This window comes from Polypterus senegalus, chromosome 9, assembly GCF_016835505.1.
Source record: "Polypterus senegalus isolate Bchr_013 chromosome 9, ASM1683550v1, whole genome shotgun sequence".
NCBI classification, from domain to species: Eukaryota; Metazoa; Chordata; class Cladistia; order Polypteriformes; family Polypteridae; genus Polypterus; species Polypterus senegalus.
In genome coordinates, this window is record NC_053162.1 from 123656699 (window position 1) to 123679515 (window position 22817).

Below are 22817 nucleotides of genomic sequence, written 5' to 3' on the forward strand. Positions count from 1 at the left end.
GGGATGCTTGAACCCTTTATGTACACACACTTCTGTGAATTTGGATGAGCGATGTCTTGGAAAAGCTAATACATTCTTTGCAATGAGACTGCTCGTTGAGATGCCTTGAGAAAATCAGAATGGTTTGTATATGGTGTTATTATTGATTTAGAGAAATCTATGATAGAGGGATCCTCTTTAAGTTCTTACCTCTTTGCACTGGTGCATGTTTTTTGCTGATGACATTGTGTTGTGTAACACAAGGAAAGAGGAAGTGGAGAGGAAGTTGGAGGAATGGAGAAGGGCTTTGGAAGATAGCAGATTGAAGATGAATAGGATGAAGATAGAATGTTTGAGGTTTAATGATGACCAGGATTAAGAAGTAAACCTGCATGGAGAGCTATTGAAAAATGTAAATATATAGGATCAGTTGTAGCCCAAGATATACAAGTATATCATATATCAAATTGGCAAAACTTAGACACAGATAACACACTAGTTATGTGTGCTTCTAGCTACACCTTCCATGTGCAGCTTCTTTTGGATTTCTTCTTCTTACACTTCACCTTTACCCATTTCCATGTGGGATCGAAGTTCAACATCAACCTGCACTTCTTCCCCTGTTTGATCCTTTAACTTCAAATTTTCTTTTACTTTATCCATCCAGCTCTGCTTTGACCTCCCTCACTTTCTCTTCCCCAGTACTTCTAGTCCCATCACTTTTTTCCCCACATATTCATTGACTGTCCTCATCATCCTCATCATACAGTATGTTAAGAACACTTCAACTTATATTCGTGCACTTTCTTTTTTTTTTTTTATTTATTTATTAATTTTATTATAATCAATACATAGTAATCAAGTTTTTACAAAAAAAAAAGAATTATGCTAAGAACAGATCGATCCCCACCCTTGAGAGAGAGAGCAAGCCAAATGGTGTAAAATTTAAGGCTTGTAAAAATACCTAAATCAACAAATTCTCTGTGCTTTATAAACTCATTTCAAAATATTACTGATTAGATCCTGCCATGTTTTGAAAAAAGTCTGCACAGATCCTCTAACTGAGTATTTGATTTTTCCAATTTTAAATAATATAACACATCAGTTTCCCACTGACTTAAAGAGGAGAGTTTGGGTTCTTCCAGTTTATCAGAATAAGTCTGCGTGCCAACAGTGTAGTGAATGCAATCACAATTTGTTTGTCTTTCTCCACTTTAAGACCCTCTGGAAGAACCCCAAACACAGCTGTTAATGGGTTAGGAGGGATTGTGAGTCCAAGACTGTCTGAGAGGTAATTAAAAATTTTTGTCCAGAATAATGTTAATTTGGTGCAGGCCCAGAACATGTGACCTAGTGAGGCTGGGGCTTGGTTGCAACGTCGCAGGTTGGATCATGCCCTGGAAACATTTTGGAGAGTTTTAGTGAGACAGATGTGCTCGATATATAATTTTGAGTTGTATAATTGTATGCTTTGCATATGGAGCTTGAGTGAATTCTCTGCATTGCTACTTTCCACTCCTTTTCTGATATATTAATTGAGAGCTCATTTTCCCAGTGTCCTCTTGGATCTTTGAAAGGAAGGGATTGTAAAAGGATTTTATATATTGTAGAGATGGAGTCTAACTCCTTGAAATTGAGCAATAATTTTTCCAGCGTGGATGAGGGTGCAAGATGAGGAAAATCTGGAAGGTTCTGTTTAACAAAGTTCCTGATTTGAAGATAGTGAAAGAAATTTGTAGCTGGAATGTTAAATTTGGAATGTAATTGTTCATAGGATGCAAAGGCGTTGTCTATATAAAGATCTCTAAGCAAGTTAATTCCAAATTTTTCCAGATATTAAAACTGCATATGTTTGTGAGGGTTGAAAGAGGTGGTTCTTTTGCAGGGTGCCACAGAAAGAAGCTTCTCCGTCTTAAAATGCTTTCTACATTGGTTCCAGATTCTAAGTGAGTGGAGCACAATTGGGTTATTAGTGTATTGCCGATAGCGTGTGTTTATTGGAGCACAGAGCAAGGAATACAAAGAAGTACTGCAGGATTTTACTTCTATTGCGGTCCATGCCTGTGTATGTTCTTCTATTTGTGTCCAGGTTCTTATCGACTGTATATTTGCCCAGTAATAAAACTGGAAGTTAGGTAGAGCCATGCCACCTTCTGCCTTTTGTCTTTGTAGGGTCGCTCTTTTGATGCGTGGATGTTTAGAATTCCAAATAAATGAGGTTATTGTTGAATCTAATTGCTTAAAGAACGATTTATTAATGTATATTGGTATGTTTTGAAATAAAAAGGAGCTTAGGAAGAATATTCATCTTAACAGTGTTAATTCTTCCAGCTAGTGTGAGATGAAGGGTTGACCATCTATGCAAGTCTTGTTTAATTTTTTCCATGCAGGCGCGAAATTTTGTTGATAAAGAGCTTTATGTTTACTTGTGATGTTTACCCGAGGTATTTAAACTGTTCTGCAATGATAAAAGGAAGGGTGTCTAATCTAATATTATATGCTTGAATTCACGGAAAGAGTACACTTTTATTCAGATTAATTCTGAGACCAGAGAGCTTTTGAAATTCTGTGAGTGCTGCTAAGACTGCAGGCACAGAATTTTCTGGGTCCGATATATACAGTACCATGTCATCTGCATATAATGAGATTTTCTGTTCCAGTCCTTCTCTGCTAATCCCCTTTATCTGATCAGTATTTCGACAATGTATTGCCAGTGGTTCAATGGCAATTGCAAACAGCAGTGGTGACAAAGGGCATCCTTGTCTTGTGCCACGTTCTAGTTTAAAGTAGTCTGAGCAAATGTTATTGATGCAAACTGAAGCTTCTGGGTTAGTATACAGTAATTTAATCCATGCACAAATGTTGGGCCAAACCCAAACTTCTCCAAAATAGTAAAAGGTATTTCCATTCAATCATGTCGAATGCTTTTCTGCATCCAATGATAATAATATTTCTGGGGTGTTTGATTTAGTTGGTGAGTATATTACATTAAACAGGCGAAGATTTGAAGATAAGTGTCGGCCCCTAATAAATCCAGTTTGGTCTTGTGATATTACGAGGGAGCACTTTCTCCATCCTTCTAGCTATGATTTTAGAGAGTATTTTAACGTCGTTATTCAGAAGTGAAATTGGTCTGTATGATGCACATTGTAATAAGTCCTTATTTTGTTTTGGAAAGACAGTGATTAGTGCTTGGCGAAAGGTTTGTGGAAGAGATTGGTTATCTCTGGCTTCTGTAAATGTTGCTAATAGGAGGGAGCTAGCTGAGCGGAGAATTTCTTGTAAAACTCTGCAGGGTAGCCGTCAGGGCCTGCTGCTTTTCCACCTTGGGTGACTTTATAGCATCCAGTAATTCTGATAATGACAGAGGTTTATCGAGTTCCTCCACACTAAAAGCGTCAATTTGTGGTATCTGTAATTTATCCAGAAATGCATTAGATTGTATATTGTCTTCTTTAAACTCAGTAGTATATAGGGATTTATAGTAGTCTCTAAAAGTGTACATTATATTTTTGTGTTCGATGATTTTATCTCCATTAGTGTTAGTAATTACGAGATTGCGTTGCGTACATCTTGCTTGTGAATTTGTTGCTAAAAGCTTATTAGCTTTCTCTCCATGTTCATAATAATGATGTCTGGATTTGTAAATTAGTTGTTCGGTTTCTTTAGTTGTCAAGAGGTTTAATTCTGAATGTAGAGCCTGCCTCCTCTTATGTAGAGTCTCGCTTGGTAGTCTGGCATGTTCTTCATCTATTTTAGTAATTTACTTTTTATCTCTGCTACTTTCTTCGCTCGGATTTATTTCTGTGGGAAAGATATGAGATAATCTGTCCTCTTAAGAAGGCCTTAAGAGTTTCCCAGAGTATTCCTGCAGAGATCTCAGGGGATGTATTTGTCTCTAGAAAGAATTCAATTTGTTTGGATATAAATTCAGTACAATTCTCGTCAGCTAATAGAAGCGGATTGAGCGCCATCTGCGGGGTGAGTGTATGGGGCTTAGTAATTTCAGCTCCAAGATCATCGGAGCATGGTCTGAAATAACAATAGCATCGTATTTACAAGATTTAATCTTAGGCAAGAAGTTATTATCTATAAAGAAGTAATCAATCCTTGAGTAGCAATGATGTACTGGTGAGTAGAAAGAATATGTTCTTGAATTTGGGTTTAAAACCTCCAGGGATCTGATAAGTTGTGATCAGTTATAAACTTTGTAATTATCTTTGCGGTGTTAGTTGCGTTCCCCTGTGGAGGAAGTCTTATCTAAAAGTGGATTTAGAACACAATTAAAGTCCCCAGCCATTATAAGTTTATGAGTGTTCAGATTGGGAATGGATGCAAATAAATTTTGTATAAATTCCTTATCATCAACATTAGGTGCATAAACATTTATCAAAATCATTTTACAGTTAGATAAGTCTCCCATGACCATCACATATCTCCCTTCAGGATCCAATACTACATCTGATGCTACAAATGGTACTGTTCTATGTATGAGAATTCCCACCCCTCTAGTTTTCTTTGTAAAACTAGAATGGAACATTTGGCCAGTCCAGTCTTTTGCAGCGGAACTGATCCTTACTTAGTAAGTGGGTTTCCTGTAAAAATACTATTTTAGCATTTAGACCTGTTAGGTGAGAAAGTACTTTCTTTCTCTTTAATTCGTGATTCAGGCCTTTAACATTCCAGCTTACGAAGTTAACTGTCCCATCATGGAGACACTGATTCTGAGTTTTTGATGTCATTTATAGTCTTAACTGGAAGTGAAATAGTTTAGGTCTTAATTTCCTATTCCCCAAGAGTTGTTGCCATGCAGCTTATTATTACGTTGATAGTTATAATTATAAAGATTGAGATGATAGATTAGATATAGATCAAGCCTGCTCTCTTTCTCTTCCCCCCTTAACCCCCACCCTCCCTTTTTGCCTCCCCAGGTGAGGCTAAAACCCACTTCATGCAGTCCCAGTCCTCTGACATACCCAGAGACAGAGCACGTCCAAAGCACATCAAGCCCCCATGCAGTGGCGCTTTAAGGTTAAAAGATAGAGATATCTGTTACCAATATAGTCTTTAAAAGAGGAAAAAGAAAAAAAAAAAAGAATTTTGCACTTAATATATATATATATACATATATATATATATACATATATATATATATATATATACATACATATACATACACACATATATACATATATATATATACACATACACATACATATAATCTTCAGCAATTTTAGTGCATTAAGATGATATCCCCAGATAATAAACCCAGGTGATGGTGTTAAAGATGTGTCCAAAACAAGCATAACAAGTCTTAATGCAGTAATAGCAATAACAGTAAACCAAGGGTATGATATTGAACAGTCTCATTTAGGGTACACATGAAATAATTAGAAAAGAAAAAAAGAGGAGGAAAACGTAATTAAGCACAATAAAACATAAACATTTAGCGCCCTAGTAATACTAAGTAATAATAAGTAATAAGTAAGTAATAATAATAATAAGTAAGTAATAATAAGAATATGAGAATATATGCTGATAAAAAAACCCGTATTTTAAAACAAATAGATCAGACAGTAGATTATTAATCCTAGCTTTATCATTTACCGCCATGACTCACAATTATGTATCAGAATAGTCCCGGGATCAGCTTTCTTAACTCATTTTCTGCCTCCTCCTTGCTAGCGAAAACATAGAAATGACCCTGCCATTCCACTTTCGTGCACTTTCTTAACTATCTTTCCCACTTTTGTTGTACCCCTGATTGTCCCATTTCTTATCTGTCTTTTTTTCTAACTCCACTCATCCATCTCAACATTCTCATTTCTGCTACATCTAACTTCTTATCCTGCACGTTCTTTAATGCCCAAGTCACAGCTTTGCTGGTCTTACCACTATTTTAAAAACCTAACCTTTAACCTTTGCCTTAAATCTTTGATCATACAATACTCCTGATACCTTCTTCCAATTTTTCTATCCACATTGCACTGTATAGGCTATCTCTGCATCTAATTTTTCATCTTGGGCTACAACTAATCCTATATACTGTATTTACATTTTTCAATAGCTCTCCATGCAGGTTTACTTCTTAATCCTGGTCATCATTAAACCTCAAACATTCTATCTTCATCCTATTCATCTTCAATCTGCTATCTTCCAAAGCCCTTCTCCATTCCTCCAACTTCCTCTCCACTTCCTCTTTTCTTGTGTTACACAACACAATGTCATCAGCAAAAAGCATGCACCAGTGCAAAGAGGTAAGAACTTAAAGAGGATCCCTCTATCATAGATTTCTCTAAATCAATAATAACACCATATACAAACCATTCTGATTTTCTCAAGGCATCTCAACGAGCAGTCTCATTGCAAAGAATGTATTAGCTTTTCCAAGACATTGCTCATCCAAATTCACAGAGGTGTGTGTACATAAAAAGGGTTCAAGCATCCCTTGTGTTCCATAGAGTCCTGGCTTTCTGGATTTACTTTTTCCTTTGGGTTTCAAAATTGTACTTCCCGTTTGTTGATTTTTGTCTTTATTCTTCCACAGTAATTATGTCACGTGCCCCTTAAAGAAGTCTCCTGTTTTGTTACTGAAAACCAGCAACTTTTACAAATTCCTGGCTACTGTCCTTAGCTCTTGGCCTTTAACTATGTTTTGTTATTCAACAACCATTAAATCTTCTATATTTAACTCATATATTATATTTTCTGCTAGCTGCTCTCACCCCTTCAAGCAACACTAAGCTTTCCACCCTCCCAGAAGGCTTTGCTGTCAAAGGGATGCTGGAAGTAAGATCAGCCATGGGCTGTACAGAGCAACTTTACAGTTATTGTATATTTGTTCCTAAGAGAAATGTTAAACAAAATGTATTTCCTCAAGTCTATCATCTAATGATAAAGTTATTAAAAATAAATAAGTTTAATTTAGTCAAGCAAGTCATATAAGGCAGAATTGTACCTGAAAGCAAAAATTTCTTTAGAAAACAGAAGGAAACTTATAAAAATAGTTAATAAGAATACAGTAAATGTGTTGTGCCATTCTTTATGCTAAAACTTTGAATTTTCAGTATTTATTGACATAGCAGTTGGCACTGACTCATACTCCAGAGTTCTGGGTTTGAATCTCTTCATGATAACCACTGACCAATGAAAAGTTCTTGTGGTGCTTCTTGTCTTTTTTTTTCTCCAGGAATTCTTATTTTCTTCCTAAATTCCCAAAAAAGTCGAAATTAGTGTATGCCTTCCTGAAATGTAGGGTGTTCATGATAAAACACAGAGAAAAAAAGGAACAAGTACATAATGCACAACTATAGTTGCATCTAATTTTTGAAATATTAAAATGTGTTTTTCAATTTAAATTTTTAAAGTCTAACCATTCATGATTGTAATAGACATTTGTCACTTTTCACCCTCTGATAAAGGTTCATAGTGGGCTACATCCATAGTAAATGATCACAAATTAAAAATGAAATAATAATAACATAATAATATTCATAATCACTTACCTTAAAATAGTCCAAAATAATATTCCACATGATTATTTTAAAATTGATCATTTTTCATTTTCTGGGAGTGGCGCTTAGAGAGCTAGGACCACCGTGCGATAAGAGGTAATTGAATCCCAGAGCATGCAGACTCAGAAAGGTTGCAGGTGGGCATGAGCACACTTCACTCCATGCTTGATTGGGGTGCTTATCTGATTGCATATGTGCAAATGTGAGCTGGTCAATCAGGTGCCTCATTCACACCTCAGAGGTAGACGTGTATCACACCCACGATCAATCAAGTAGGAAGATAAAAAGGAGCCTGCACGGCAAAGAGGGTATGGAAAAAATGGGTAAGAAAAAGAAGGTAATAGAAAAAAGAAAAGAAGAGAGAAAGAGAGTCAGAGGTTTAAAGGGGATTATGGAGACAGCAGGATATGGAGGCACCGGTGTGCAAAGGAAAGGAGGTAGGCAGCCACAAGGAGAGCCCCTAGGAGGAGTATAGGGCGAACACTTGAGGGAGCTGAAGAGGGCCACTTCAGCTGAGCATTTGTTGGGGTAGCGACTGTGACCTAGTGGTTGTTGGGGGCTCCCACACAAGGTTAAGGAATGGCAGTGAGAGACAAAGGAGCGAGGCGTGGCACAGTCGATTGCTTAGGAACCCATGGTACAGCAGTGACCCGAGCCTGTGATGAAAGGTTAGCTGTGTCTGTCAGAAGGGCATCTCCTCTGGCTGTGGGATCCCATCTGGGGTAATCAGAAGAGGCTTCATTTTTAGAAAGAATGGACCAGGACTTGTGAGAGTTTTATGGAACAAATTCCTGCCTTATGATTTTAACCTCATTTTTAATGGATATTTATTTATTGAATTGTTTTAACCTCCACCTTTACATGGATTTTTATGGATTATTTATTTATTTATTAGAAGTAGAGTTTGATGCACTGCACTATTTAAACACTGTTTGACTATTTGATAAATCTTAATAGAAGTTCTGAGTACTTTTAGCACCAACCCCTTGCTGGATGTATGTGTCCTCCTTTGCTGGGCTCATCCTAGTTAATTACTATCGATGGTTCTGGGTTGAAGAGGCTCCTGGCAGTGACAAAGGAGCATGAAGCTAACCCGGAACGCCACACACTGGAAAAGAATCAAATACCAAAAATACTATATTTATGATCATCAACCCCAAAAGAGCATAAAATGACACACCACATGCCAATATTACTGATCCCGATTATTTTGTTTTGGGAAAAGCAGTAACTTCGACCTATCATATCCCATTAGATATTGAACCTCTGGGGTCAGTTGATGTGGCATGCACAACTTCAAGGCTTTTTGATAATTTTTTGCTAAAGGCACCTATTGGTTTACTTTTTATCGTAAGGGTGTAATTTCCTGTGGAAAACATGATTAACAAGTCACCTAAAATGAGGGTTTTTCATGTCTAGAGGGCCAAAGATAGAAGGAAACCCCAAAAAGCCTAGCTTTTTGCATTATTAGATATTAAGTTGAGTTGAACAGTATATAATCTTTGAAGTTTTTCTCATACAGGTGAGTTAGGAGGCACCAGATAGAAAATTGAACTGATTTCAAAGCATCCATTAATAAATCTTATGAACACAATATGGGTATGTTAGGTTAAATTGGCCTGTGGGTGTGTGCATGAATGTGACTTATAATGGACTGTGCCCAATATGGCCAGAATATACTTCATTACCCCAAGACCATAAGTTGAACTGAGTGAATGATGATGAATGATTGAAATATATTAAATAAAATCCATTGTGTATCTAGTTTGAAAATGTACTGTACACAGTGTATTATTGAGGTACATCTGGAAACATTTTTAGGTTTTGTTTATTTAATTTAAAAAAAAAATTAATTATGTGTATAAGTAGACATATAATGCATGATTTTAAAACATTTTGCAATATCAGATACTATAGTTAGAGAAACAAACCTAAATCAGGAATTGTACTCCGATTTTGGTGACTCTCCAAGTATAAGTTACATACTGTACAATTGTTAATCACACAGCTGAGATAAAATATCAGAAGTGATCTCCCCTAGACTTTCTCGTATACTTAGATATGGGGTTGGATATTTGAGGAGTAAACCGCAAGACAATGATTATATTTTTATATTATGTACATTAAAGAACCATCAACAACAAATCTAATTAATAATATATTGAACAATTATTATAAAAGTAAAGTTGAATAAATCGAACTCTGCAGCTGCATAAATAAAAGGATAAAGTACCACTTCCAGTTAGCAAAAATAGCCAAAAAGTTGATAGAAATCAACGTTTTGTACTGAGTACTTGTATGCAAAATTTGGTTGACCTAAGTGAAAGCGTATTCAAGTTATTGTGTTTACACACTGTAACAAAGGCGCTATATCAGCAACTTACCTGACACAGAAGGCACACTTATAAAACAAATTTTAAAGCATTTAAAGAAATTTTTTTTATTTTTCATCACCTGTGGGTAACGCCTTCCCCTTTCCCACAGGCACAACACAGTCCCACAGCACAATAGCACAATTACCACAATACTTTTTCTCCTCCACTCTTCTTCGGCAAGCTTAGTACCTCTCCTCCCGACTCTAGCTCCGGAAGTATTGTCTGCTGGTCCCTTATATAGGTTACCTGGAAGTGCTCCAAGTGCTTGTTGACCCACTTCCAGCAGCATTGCCTGGTGTGGCAGAAGAACCTCCCACACAGGTCAGGGACAGTTGCAGCACATCCTGGCAGCAGCCCCGGATCTCAACAGGGCTGTAACGAACTCCAATTCCCATGAAGCCCTGCGAGAGTCTGAAGTATCGTTGCCATCCAGTGTTCTGAGGGAGGTGATGCTCCGTCCATACTTGCTCCCCCGGTCCTTCTAAGAAGAGAAGTCCCGGCCGGGGCAGGGAGGTCTAAAACGGCGAGATTCATCAAAACCTTGACATTGAATTTTTGGACGATTACAATACTTTCCCTATACTTTGTATACGAGAAAGTTAAAACAGGACAGATAATATAAATATATATATATGCATACAAAGTGCAGAAATGCTGAAACAAACAAGTATTAACAATATGTAAACAGTAGTGCAAGACCCTGGGAGGCCTCAGGGGTAGGGTCCTAATCAAAAACACCTGGCTGATGGAAAAAGTTAATAAAATGTTATGGCCTGGATGTGAAGGGTCGGTAATGATTTTCCCTGCCCATTTCATGACTCTAGAATAGTACAGGTCCTGTAAAGTGGGTGGACTGGCATCAATGATATTTTCGGCAGACCTGACTATTCGTTGTTAGCCTTTTTTTGTCATGTCACTGATTCAAACCACACTGTTATGAATGAGCTGAGAACAGACTCAATTACTGCTGTGTAGAATTGAATCAGGAGCTCCTGTGTATGGCTGAACTTCCTCAGCTTTTGCAGGAATTACATTCGCTGTTCTGCCTTTTTTATGATGGACCCTGCATTAGTCTCCCATTTAAAGTCCTGGGAGGTTACAGATCCCAGAAACGTGAACATTTCCACAACTGTCACAGCAGTATTAAGTATGGAGAGCGGGGATAATATTGCGGGACCTCTCCTAAAGTCCACTGTCATCTCCACAGTTTTGAGAGAGTTTAGCTCCAAAATGTTCTGACTGCACCAAAAGGCCAGCTGCTCTACCTCCCGTCTATATGCAGACTCATTACCATTCCCCATGAGCCCACTGATGGTTGTGTCATCCACATATTTGGTAAGCTAGACAGCAGGGTCCTTAGAGGTGCAGTTGGTGTCTGAAAACACTTTCAGAGATACCACATTCAATGTCTAGTTATATAGTTTTATGGCTCTGCTGGTATAATGCAATGCTCCATTGCTGGCAGCAGAAATGACAAGAGATGATGTCACGCTTGCTACATTTTATAAACTCATGCCTGTGTAGCATCCAAATTTGTGGACCCTTTCTCTAAATCTTTGCATGTTGTCTCATTATATAATTCTGGTGTTAAACGTACCAGTTTAGTTTTTGACTACACATTTCATGTTGTGATTTTTAGTTAAGACACTACTCTTATAAATCTAGTATTATAGAACTAGCATTATTAATCTGCCTTTTTTGACCTTCGCTTACTTTGACATTTTTCTTCTTGTCCTTTGTGTTGCTCCAGCGGCCTGACATTTTTCACCTAATACTAAAATACTATGGTGAATTGTAGTTTATATCTCTTAAACATAAAACTTTAAAAAAAAGTACACAATGGAAGGGTAATTTTCTTTTTCTAAATTTACATTGAATCTGTCCACCTGTGCGCAAGCAGCTGATGTCACCATTTTTGGCTGTGCGTGTGATGATGCAACTATTTCAATAACTTGTATTAGAGATGTGCTTTACGGTGGGCAGTGACTTTCAGACATGCAAAAAAGAAATATGTACAAGGTGAAGTAACCTTTCTCAGTAATTGAGGTGTCAAAGAGTGTTTCCCTGGTTTACGATAAATGATTCTTTTTCAGTGGAAGTATTTGAAATTCCAAACATTACTACATACAATATGTCCTATTCGAGGTATCATAATGAAAGCTGAACTTTTCTGAAAATTTTGCCTTGAATTTTAGAGAAATAAGACCACTGTGACATTGATTTCTTCATTCAGACAGACAGACAGACATGAGAACAACAATAGCTGCGTTCACATTTTATGTGAACGTACCTAAAACAACTGATCAATTATCTTGTCAGGAACAAGACTGATAAGCACTGCTTCACACAACGAAGGGCAAATTAATAACTACAATATATGTCAAGTATGAGCAGTAGACACCTAATTCCATACTCAAAAACAGTCATTTATCAGCATTCTTTTTTTTTTGTATTTTGTTTTTCAGCCGACTAATTTATCCTGGAATTGTTACCTTTGTAATATCCACTTTGACTTTTCCTCCTGGTTTTGGTCAATTTATGGCTGGAGAGGTGAGCATTTTTCAAATTTACCTCTTGTCTTTTCTTCAGTTCTTCACACTGACCTTTTCAGCTACAAAATGCTCTCACTTCACATAATGTAAATCATAGCTCATTACCCTAACATATGTCAACTAAACTTTTACTTTGTTTCCCAATAATTACATTTGTCTTTTTTATTCCATACAGCTAATGCCTCGGGAAGCTATTAGCTCTCTTTTTGACAACTACACATGGACGAAGCACACTGACACACCCCACTTATTAGGACGTTCCTCAGTTTGGATACACCCTAAAATAAGTGTCTTCCTTATCCTGCTGCTCTTTTTTGTGATGAAGGTAATTTTCACATTTTGATAATTAAAAAATCTGACTTTTATACTTAATTAAAAGTTGATGTGAAATTTAAGCAGATTTAAATTGTTTATCAATTCAGTACTTATTCCCATTTGCTCCTTTAGACAGTAAAATCAATGTGTTTGCCTATATCTGTGCAGAACAAAAATACCTGATGCAGGCTGATTCACTATCATTCAATCAGTTACTCAATCAGGTGATCTTTATACAGTGTTGTGTTTTTTTCACAGTAAGCGCAGCTGTGTGTAAAAATAAAACACAGTGTATTAACAGACCTTTTTAATATGTTAAAGATACTGAAAATGAGAAATGGCAAGGGCAGGTATATATAACAAAAATGTACTATTAAACAACTAAATGATACAATTAAAAGAAGACAATACAATTTTTCTAAACGCCTGTTCATGTCATGATACTGTTATTGGATGGTGTGACTTAGCCAACCTGTTTTAGACAGCAATTTTCTTAATTGCGAATTGAAGGCCCATTGCTTACTTACACATTTTCTGTTGTGGTTGTGTTTCCTGCCTTGGAATATCTTGTGCCCTGGAAACCTATTTACATTTTACACCTTGGTTGCTAGTTGGTTAATATACTTTTATATGTGACCTTGATTGTCTGATCACAGTCACCTCCAATTTTTGTTAAGAGTGTAGAAACATCAACATAGACAAAACTACAACTCACATAACTGCTATAAGCAAAAGAAACAGGAACCAGAAGTTATTGAAATCCATTCTATAAGTTGAGGTTCTGATGCCTCAGACCCACCATCAAGGTAACCTTATTTAATCCAGGGGCATCAACAGTCCTAACTAAGGATGGACCAGGGCAAGCGAGGCAGACAATCAAGATGTTAAAATCACAATAATGGCAGTATATTATAACAGAGAATTAAGTATGCAAAAATGTGAAAAAAAGCACAAGCAGTTCAGAGGTAAAATCCTTTCTTTTCCATTTCTGCATTGATGTTCAGTTAAATCCCAGGACTGTTTCATAGCTACAATAACCTCCTGAACCGCATGAAGGTCTCTTCATGAAAATGATTTCCTATTCTTAGGAACTTCTTACTCCTAAAAATTGTTTAAGGGATTATTTAAAATACTGCATAGGGTGCTAAACAGTAAAACAGAACAAATGAACAAAATCAAGGATGCAGTCGCATAAAAATATTGGCATCAAACACCACATCCTAGGTTCTCAAGTACTGTATGTTCTGCTAATGCTCCCTCATAGTGGTATCCTCTCTCCTTTATATTTGTAATTTTCTTACAACTAATTCTATTAATTCCAATACTATTGTTAAGAAATGTTTTTTTAAATCAGAGTTTCTCTTTACTTATTTTTTATTTTTCTTTTTGATTTGAATACATTTTCATTTAACAAAAAAGGTGCTTGTAAGTAAAATGCATCATTATTACAGTAGAAAAAAATATATTCCTTTCTCAAAGATTTTCATCATTTGCCCTCCAATTTCCCAAGGAATCACATGTCATGGTAGCAGACAACTCTAAATAATAGCAGTGTGAGTGGGTGGACTCTGAGTTGGACTAGCCTCCCAAGCCGGGTCAGTTCCTTCATCCACACCAAGTATATGGCATCAGAATATACACAGATGGATGGTGGATATTGCCAGATGCTGTGTTATTATATAGTTACTTTTTTCCTTCAAAATCACACATTTACATTTTTTTTGTAGCAGCTGGTTAATAGCCTATACTTAGACACACAACAGTAAGAATTCTTTGAATCCTATACCTGGTAAGAAATTGCATTTAACTTGTCAGATGTGTGCTTGCAATAAAAGCAACTATAAGATGGTTTGCTGTGAACAGTCATTTGTGGCTCCATTAAACATCCACATGTTTTTCGAATATGGCACTCTAAGTAAAAAAATAAGAAAACAAAAAACAAAAGGAAAGGCTTTTTCATTCTCAAAAGAAACAACTTTGGTAGTATTTCAAGGAATGACTAATAAATATTTATGTTACTTAAAGATACTTTATGCAAAAAAATTGTAAAGTATTATTTACATAACTAGAGGATGTCTCTTCTGTAGAGTTTACTGTGTAAAAGGAGAACATCCCCTAGGGAGCAGAACTTAGGAGAATAATGATTTATCAAAAGCATAGTACTTATTCATTAAAACACACAAGGGACGGATCATCAAGGGAAAAATATAAAGTAAGAAAGAAAATGAAAATAAAAAGGAGCACATAGCTTCCCCTTTACCCCTGTGTTAAATGGAGTGGTGGCTCTGAGGATAAGGATCTGTGCTGGTATCCAGAAGGTTGCCGGTTCAAATCCCTGTCACTGCCAAAAGAGATCCTACTCTGCTGGGCTCTCTTGAGCAAGACCCTTAACCTGTAATTGCTCCAGGGGCGCTGTACAATGGCTGACCCTGCGCTCTGACCCCAAGGGGTATGCGAAAGCTAACCAATTCCTAATACAAGAAATTGTATAAGGTGAAAAAAGAAAACCAACAACCTTTCTCCCTGCATGTCCAGTGAGATGGCTCCCCAGTTTCATACTTTTTTTGACCTCATCTTACCTCCATGGCTGTCTCTGTGCTTGGCCTCTTTTACTGTCACCACTGAGTCTTCACACATTCATCTTCCATGTTATTGCACAGTTGACTTTTAAACCTAAATCTGGTGTTGGTTTTAAGGGGTCTGGGCTGTTCACTACATGTAGCTGATAATGGCAAATATTAGCCCTGAAAAAAATAGTGGCAAATATTGGCCCCTGAAAAAGTAGTAGCCTCTGGAAACCTAGCTTGTTAAACTGGGATTTAGTTCTCCTTGCATTCCATTGCCACCATCTGTAGGCTTGGAGGTAACAGGCAACGTTTTTATATTTACGGAGCTAAACACTAAACCAGAAGGGTGCCCGTTCAATGTATGTAATCTACCCGTGCACCAGCTGTTTAAAAAAAACGTACTTTGTATCTCTACTTGTAATGGTGTTAATCATTAGAGGAGGTACAGTGGACTTGTTTCCCGTTCTTTATTCAAGGCTTCTCTTTCACTAGGGTTCTACCCTTACAGAGCACCCACAGCACACACAAAGCCTACTTGCCTGATAGCAGTGCCAGCCTGCTGCAGTGGTGATACATGTGGCTGCCTGGAGGAGGGGAAGATGCAAGGAGTACTGGTCTGCAGTATAGCTGATCCTGAAACACAAATGCAATTTGCTAATAAAACACAAGTGATCTCTTGTCCTGGTTCTGATGGATATATTGCATAAAAAACACCTATTTTGCGAGAGTTTTTAAATTTCCTGTCTTATTAGTACAACTGTACAATGGGTTAGATATCCTGGAATCAGGCCTATCTAGGAGACCCTTCTTTCAACACTGTCCTGCAAGAAAATGTACAATGGTGGGCTTCTTTCTTTCCTGCAACTTTTGATAGGCTCTTTATTCTGTTACCTCCATAGTGCTTTTCTGTTGCTAGAAACCTTTAAAAACAGGACCTTTCAATTAATTTTTAGCATATTGAGCTTTCAACCAGATAACTGTTTAGTAATAAGTGAAACAAGAATCAATTTTATTGTAATAATAGCATAAAATAATATTCTCATTCCTATTCAGGGTTGAGGGAAGCTGGAGCCTATTCTGGCAGAACTGGATGTAAATCAGTAAAAAGCCATGGTCAGCCAAGCACAGAGTGTCAGTTCATTGCATGTATATGGCCAATTTAGAATTACCAGTAACTTAACATGCACTTTTTTGGAGATGTGGGAGGAAATTCTCACAAACATTATTTAATTCTATATGTGGCAGAGTGGTTAACACTGCTGCCTTGTCCAATATTTTTAGGGGACCAGGAGAGATTTCCGTGCATTGTCTCTATGGCTTTCACCTGTTGTCCACTTTTGTTTTCTCCACTCCATGCATCTTTGCTGTTTGAGTAGGGGTGTGGGTGTGTAGCCTATCGTTAAACTGGTTTCTCTAGAGCTGTTTTTTACCTTTTGCACAATGCTCTGGCTCTCCATGACAATACCCATTATGAAATGGGCTCTGAATAAAGATCGGACAGATGGATGAATTAATTTCTATTTCTGACATTCATTTTAACTTTATATTAATAAAGAACATCAGTATTAGGATCAATAACTAGCAAAACGAAATACACAGTTAATTAAAACAAACAAATTAAGCTTTTATCTGTCGCACCTCAATACGATAACCACCTTTTTCCACCCACTCAAACTTACACAGTTTTTAATGTTTGGAAAACATATGGGATTAAATCACTTAGAGATTTGTACATAAATAACGTCTTTGCATCCTATAAACAATTACACTCCAAATTTAGCTTCCCATCAAAACAATTTTTCCACTATTTCCAAATTAGAAACTTTGCTAAAAAAATCTGCCCAATTTTTCTCACCTTCCACCTATTTCTATTCCAGAAGAAATACTGATCAGTCTTGAGGACTCATATGGCTTTTTTATAATATATAAAGCATTTTAAAGTCCCTTCCTTTCACAGTTCCTAGAGTACAGTGGGAAAAGGATCTCTTACTGAACATTTCAGCAAAGGAGTGGAAGGTAGCCATGCTCAGGCTGTCACGACGTGTTCAAAGAAATCTAACTTATTACTTCAATCACTCTAGACATTAAGACAAAGCATAGAAAGTTAAAAGCAGCATGGTATTTATTACAAGAATAATAATAATACCAATGTAACAAAGAATAATAGAAAAATTGGGACTGATAGGAAAGTCTGAATATATATAGTGTGGAAAACGTACCCCCAAACACAGACAGACTGACACCAGGATGTCCAAAACATACTCCTTTATTTTATCTTTGAGCACCACAATGCCTTCTCTCACCAACTCTCTTCCTTTCTTCCTCTTTCTCTTCCTCTTCTTCTTCTTTCTCTTCTTCTTTCTTTTTTCTCTTTGACCTCCTTCCTCCTCCTCACAAGCTTCGTCTCCTTCCTCCCAACTCTGGTTCGTCTACTAGAAGTTATCATGACCCGGAAGAGCCCCAGGTGCTTCCCTTGACGTCACTTCCTGGTGTGGCGGAAGTCTCAGGAAAGCACCTGGAAGCACTCCGGGTCTTCTTGGAATTATTTCCGGCAGCACTTCCTAGTGTGGCGAAAGTGCTGCCATCCAGGATTCCCTCACTGTACTGGCGCCCCCTGGCGGTGGCCACGTCCTCTCACGACTGTCCCAGGTCACTCCTTGTGGCCCCCAAATAGGCCCGAGCGGCTGCCCTCTCGTGGCCGAGGAGTAATAGTGTCCACGTTGGGGACTATCCAGGCGTCCCGGCCGGGATGTGGCCCCTGGCATCCTCGACAATAGTCTTTAGAAAAAGCTTACGAAAAAGTTACAGATGACAAGGATGAATGTCCCAGGGAGGAGTTTGGTTTAGCAATCGATGTTCATAATGCCTTTCTGACGACCAGTGCCGTCTTCGTCTGTTCCTCTTCTCATTCCTCTCTTTGCTTCTTCTCCTTCTTCTCTTTGCTTCTGATATTGCTTTCAAAATGAGGCATATTTATTATAAAGTTTCATGCCGTGGTTTCACAACACATGAATGTTCCATGCACCTGATTGGCTGGCTGTCAATATGATGGATGAATTTTGCTCCCCAGGTAATAAAGTTCTTTGATATTGCTTCAGTTTTTCCTTTCCCAGGCCATAAACCCAATTGATGTCCCAGATGTCCATCCGTAAAGTAATCAATAGCCTGAGGTATCAGCTAAGGCTTCTTTTCCAAGGCTGTAAACCAAATTAGTAATAAGCTATGAAGAACTGTTATAAAAGTGAGGTATAAGGAAGAGGATATGTCTTTTTTATTATAATGCCTCCTACATCTGAATTCATCTTGTTGGGATTGAGCAAAATATAATACAGAATAAGATGTAGATTGGGCGGCACGGTGGCGCAGTGGTAGCGCTGCTGCCTCGCAGTTAGGGGACCTGGGTTCGCTTTCCAGGTCTTCCCTGTGTGGAGTTTGCATGTTCTCCCCGTGTCTGCGTGGGTTTCCTCCGGGCGCTCCGGTTTCCTCCCACAGTCCAAAGACATGCCAGGTGATTGGCGATTCTAAATTGGCCCTAGTGTGTGTTTGTGTGTGTCCTGCGGTGGATTGGCACCCTGCCCAGGATTGGTTCCTGCTTTGTGCCCTGTGTTGGCTGGGATTGGCTCCAGCAGACCCCCGTGACCCTGTGTTCAGATTCAGCGGGTTGGAAAATGGATGGATGGATAAGATGTAGATTTTATACACCATAACACTCGCTAAAAACACTTTTTTAATGAGTTTTAAACATAAGGAAAAAAATGAACATTTGAAAAATCCGTAACTTAATAAACAACCAAGAAAAGTAACATTGAAACAATTCATGCTACGAACCGAAAAATGAACATTTGAAAAATCCATAATACAATAACATCGTCTCATTTACGCTGTCCTCTGCAAGTTGCTTCTCATTCAGCCACACTAGCAACAGTTTTTTCACCTGTTCCAGCACTTGAGGCCTCTGCCTGGTTAACACTGTAACTACTTTTGCAACATGAGCTGCTTTAATGGCCTCTTTCTGCTTTAGGTTTTGACTTCTTGTACTTGGCAGCAAGATCAGTAACACGAACGCCATGTTCAAACTTTTCAATAATTTCTTTCTTTACTTCAATTTCAATTTTCTTCAAACCTTTCTTCTCACCACCCTGCACATGCTTAGAAGCCATGGTTGAAGGCAAAAGCACACGAAATACTGTAGAGCACAAAGAGTTCACAGCGAAAGCACGTACATCTGAATGAGAACAATGCACAGGGAGAGGCTCAATACGTGCCCAAATACAGTAATCGGCTCATACGAACCGGAAGGGAAAAGAAATAGAGCACAAAAAGTTCACAGGGAAAGCATGCACGCACGTCCAAGCAAGCATGTCTGACTGAGAACAATGCAACACATGCGGAAATCATCAGCACGCACAAACCGAAAGGGAAACTGGCTTGTTCGTATACCGAGTGTGTGGTCGTGAACAGATGCAAAAGTTTGGCAAACTTTTTAGTCATAAACCGATTTGTACGTGTTCCGAGATGTTCGTGAACCGAGGTTCCGCTGTACAAGTTAACTCCTGTTATAGCAAAAACTAAAGTAACAAAATTTTCAGAATAGCAAGCACTTTTTGAGGACCCAGACAAATGTTCATAGAACATGATGTTACAGTAAATAAATCTTGTTTTAAAGAAATGTAAATCTCAGTATAACAAATGTTTTTATGCCCAAAAATGGTCATCGGAGATAATAATGTGATGAAGTGAGAGACAGTCTGTTGCGAAATTTCCATTCTCAGGAAGTCTAGGGCAGGCTCGGCAAGTGTGTAGGCACGTCATCATACACATAGCCAAATTCTGTGTCAGTGCTCCCCGAGCGTCCATGTGAGTAGTTCTGCTGTGTGCAGACACACCATACTGTTCGAGTTTCATATCACTTCTCAAAGTGAGAAACAGCATCAGTTTACATTGAAAGAAAAATTAGCAATCCTGGAAAAAGTTGAAGTTCCGGAATGAAGAGAAATTAAGTAGCGAACGCATTTTGGAATCGTGCCTTCATCTTCATCTCAAAAACTAATTTTCATTTTGTGTTTTCCTACCTGTATTTCTCTCTATTATAAAAGAAAATCCTGCGACGAGATGTGGTCTTGTAGAGAGACAGAGAGACACTTCAGAGTGGCAGAGGCACTTTCACTTCCCACGGCACGGTCAAGTCACGTCATATTGAAATCCATTGGAAGCATATTCCAGTGAGACGTGACCTAGGCAAGTCACACCCTACTTACAAACATTGTCAGACAAGATCATGGTCATCTAACCTGTCAGTTGTTGCCCCGTCCGAACTTCATAAACGACAAAGCGAAGAAGAACGAGCAAGAGCAGCGTGTCGAAAACAGACCCAAAAGCGATGGAGAAAAAAGAATGCAAACAAGAACACTAATAATCTATGTTCAACGTCGCAGACTAAGGACAGTAATAATCAGCCAAGGACAATTGAAAACCTTGCAGGTCCAATCGGGGTCAGAAATAAAAGACAAAGAGTACAAGACACAGTAGAACTTCATAAAGATGTTCAAAAACAGTGGCGCCATACACATGCAGAGCAGGTTACAGATTATGAAAGCACTGGAATTCGAAAGACTCAACAAAAATGTTGGCACCATACACACAAAGAGCAAGTTCAAAAATATAACAGTACTAAAATTCAAATGTGTCAAAAAAAAGACAGTACAGATCGCATTCGCGCTAAAAAACGGAAAGTATTACTCAGTGAAATAACATAACAGCCAAAACTGAGCAATCAGAAAAACAAATAATACCCACACAATATTTTGGGGCTAAAATAGTGATATGTTCCCAAGTATTTAAATCACTTCTATCATCTCAACGTCTATCGCAACATAATATTATTAATGCGCTTGTAATTGTCTCTTCTTTATTAAATCGAGTCAAGTCAAACTTAGAACAGAACAAATGCAAAGTCTCATTGATCACATTCACAATTCAAATATCAATAGTTCAGACAAATTCAAAATAGGTAAAGCAGTAATATTACCATCATCATATCAGCGTCGTCCAAGACCGTTGCAACAGTTAGTTATATCATGATGCAATGACAATATTCAGAACTATTGGTCAGCCAGATTTATTTCTTACAATGACGTGTAATCCACAATGGCCAGAAATCCGCAGCTTCTTGAGAACAATGCCACTGGCTACATCGGCTCTGGAGATTCCCACTTTCGTATAGATTGTTTTATCAGAAAGTCTTATTTTTATTGAATGAACTGGACACAGTGTTCAAGCAAAAAGGAGATCTTGACATGCCATTCGTATTAAAACGTTTACAGTTTCCCGTGAGAATAGCTTTTGCAATGACAATTGACACATCACAAGAACAAACATTTGAAAAAGATGGTTTATTTATAAGAGACAAAAAAACGATATTCACTCACGGCCAGTTATACATTGCATCATCACGGTGTTAGACCACACAAGGAATAAAAATTCAATGTGATCTTGAAGAAAAGTTCATTCCAAATATTTTTTTTACTGAAGTTTTAAAATAAAAAGTAAACATAATGTATATGTAACAATTCCCATGCATAAAAAAACATTTTAAATTATATTTCCACAGTACCAAGCCCGGGGATTGGCAAGTGAAGCAAGCAGGGGGCGTACCCCCTTAGTTTATTAAAAAAAGTTACATCTAACGTCTAGTTTTCATTCAGTTTTCATACCTATATTTCTATTTAAAAAAATACATCTATCTCATTTTCCTTATGTATTCATACCCATATTTCTAATAAAAAATTACATCTAATGTCATGTTTTTTGATTCTCTATATTCATAACTGTATTTCTATTTTTTTTAAAACATTTTATTGATTTTATTAAAATCAAATAACATTCCATACAAGCAAGTCAAGTTTAATAAAACTAGGTTTGAAATAAATCAACACTCACCAGGCCAACAGAGTAAAACTTTAAACTAGTAGAAATAAGTAAATAGATAATTAATAAATGAATAAAAATAAATAGAATAAAAAACAGGGGAGAGAATCCACTTCCTCAGTTTAAATGATTATTCTAATATGTTACTAATTAGATTCTACCAGGTTTTTGAAAGTTTTGTACAGAATACAGATCCTCTAAGTGAGAATTTGATTTTTTCCAATTTCAGATAATATATAACATCACTTACCCATTGAGTTAAAATAGGTGAGTTAGGATTCTTCCAGTTGAGCAAGATACGTCTACATGCCAATACTGAAGTAAATGCAATTACAGTTTGTTTGTCCTTCTCCAATTTAAGACCATCTGGAAGAACACAAAACACAGCTGTTGATTAGGACGGATTGTAACACCAAGGCTGTCTGAAAGGCATTTAAAGATTTTGGTCCAAAATTATGTTAATTTGGTGCATGTCCAAAATATATGGCCTAATGAGACTGGAACTTGATTGCAACATCACAGGTTGGATCTTGTTATGGAAACATTTTGAAATGTTTTCCAGACATTAAAAACTGCATACGTTTCAGA

The 22817-nt window shown here is 37.4% G+C and overlaps 1 protein-coding gene across 3 annotated transcripts in view; it reads left to right on the forward strand.

Moving 5' to 3' along the window:
• The window catches only part of clcn1b (chloride channel, voltage-sensitive 1b), a 240811-nt gene that overhangs the window by 148928 nt on the left and 69066 nt on the right, over nucleotides 1-22817 (forward strand). For all 3 annotated transcript variants that reach the window (XM_039763728.1, XM_039763727.1, XM_039763730.1), the window contains exons 11-12: nucleotides 12334-12418; nucleotides 12596-12745. In XM_039763728.1, the coding sequence (XP_039619662.1) occupies nucleotides 12334-12418; nucleotides 12596-12745 (235 nt within the window). The remainder of the gene's footprint in view (nucleotides 1-12333; nucleotides 12419-12595; nucleotides 12746-22817) is intronic.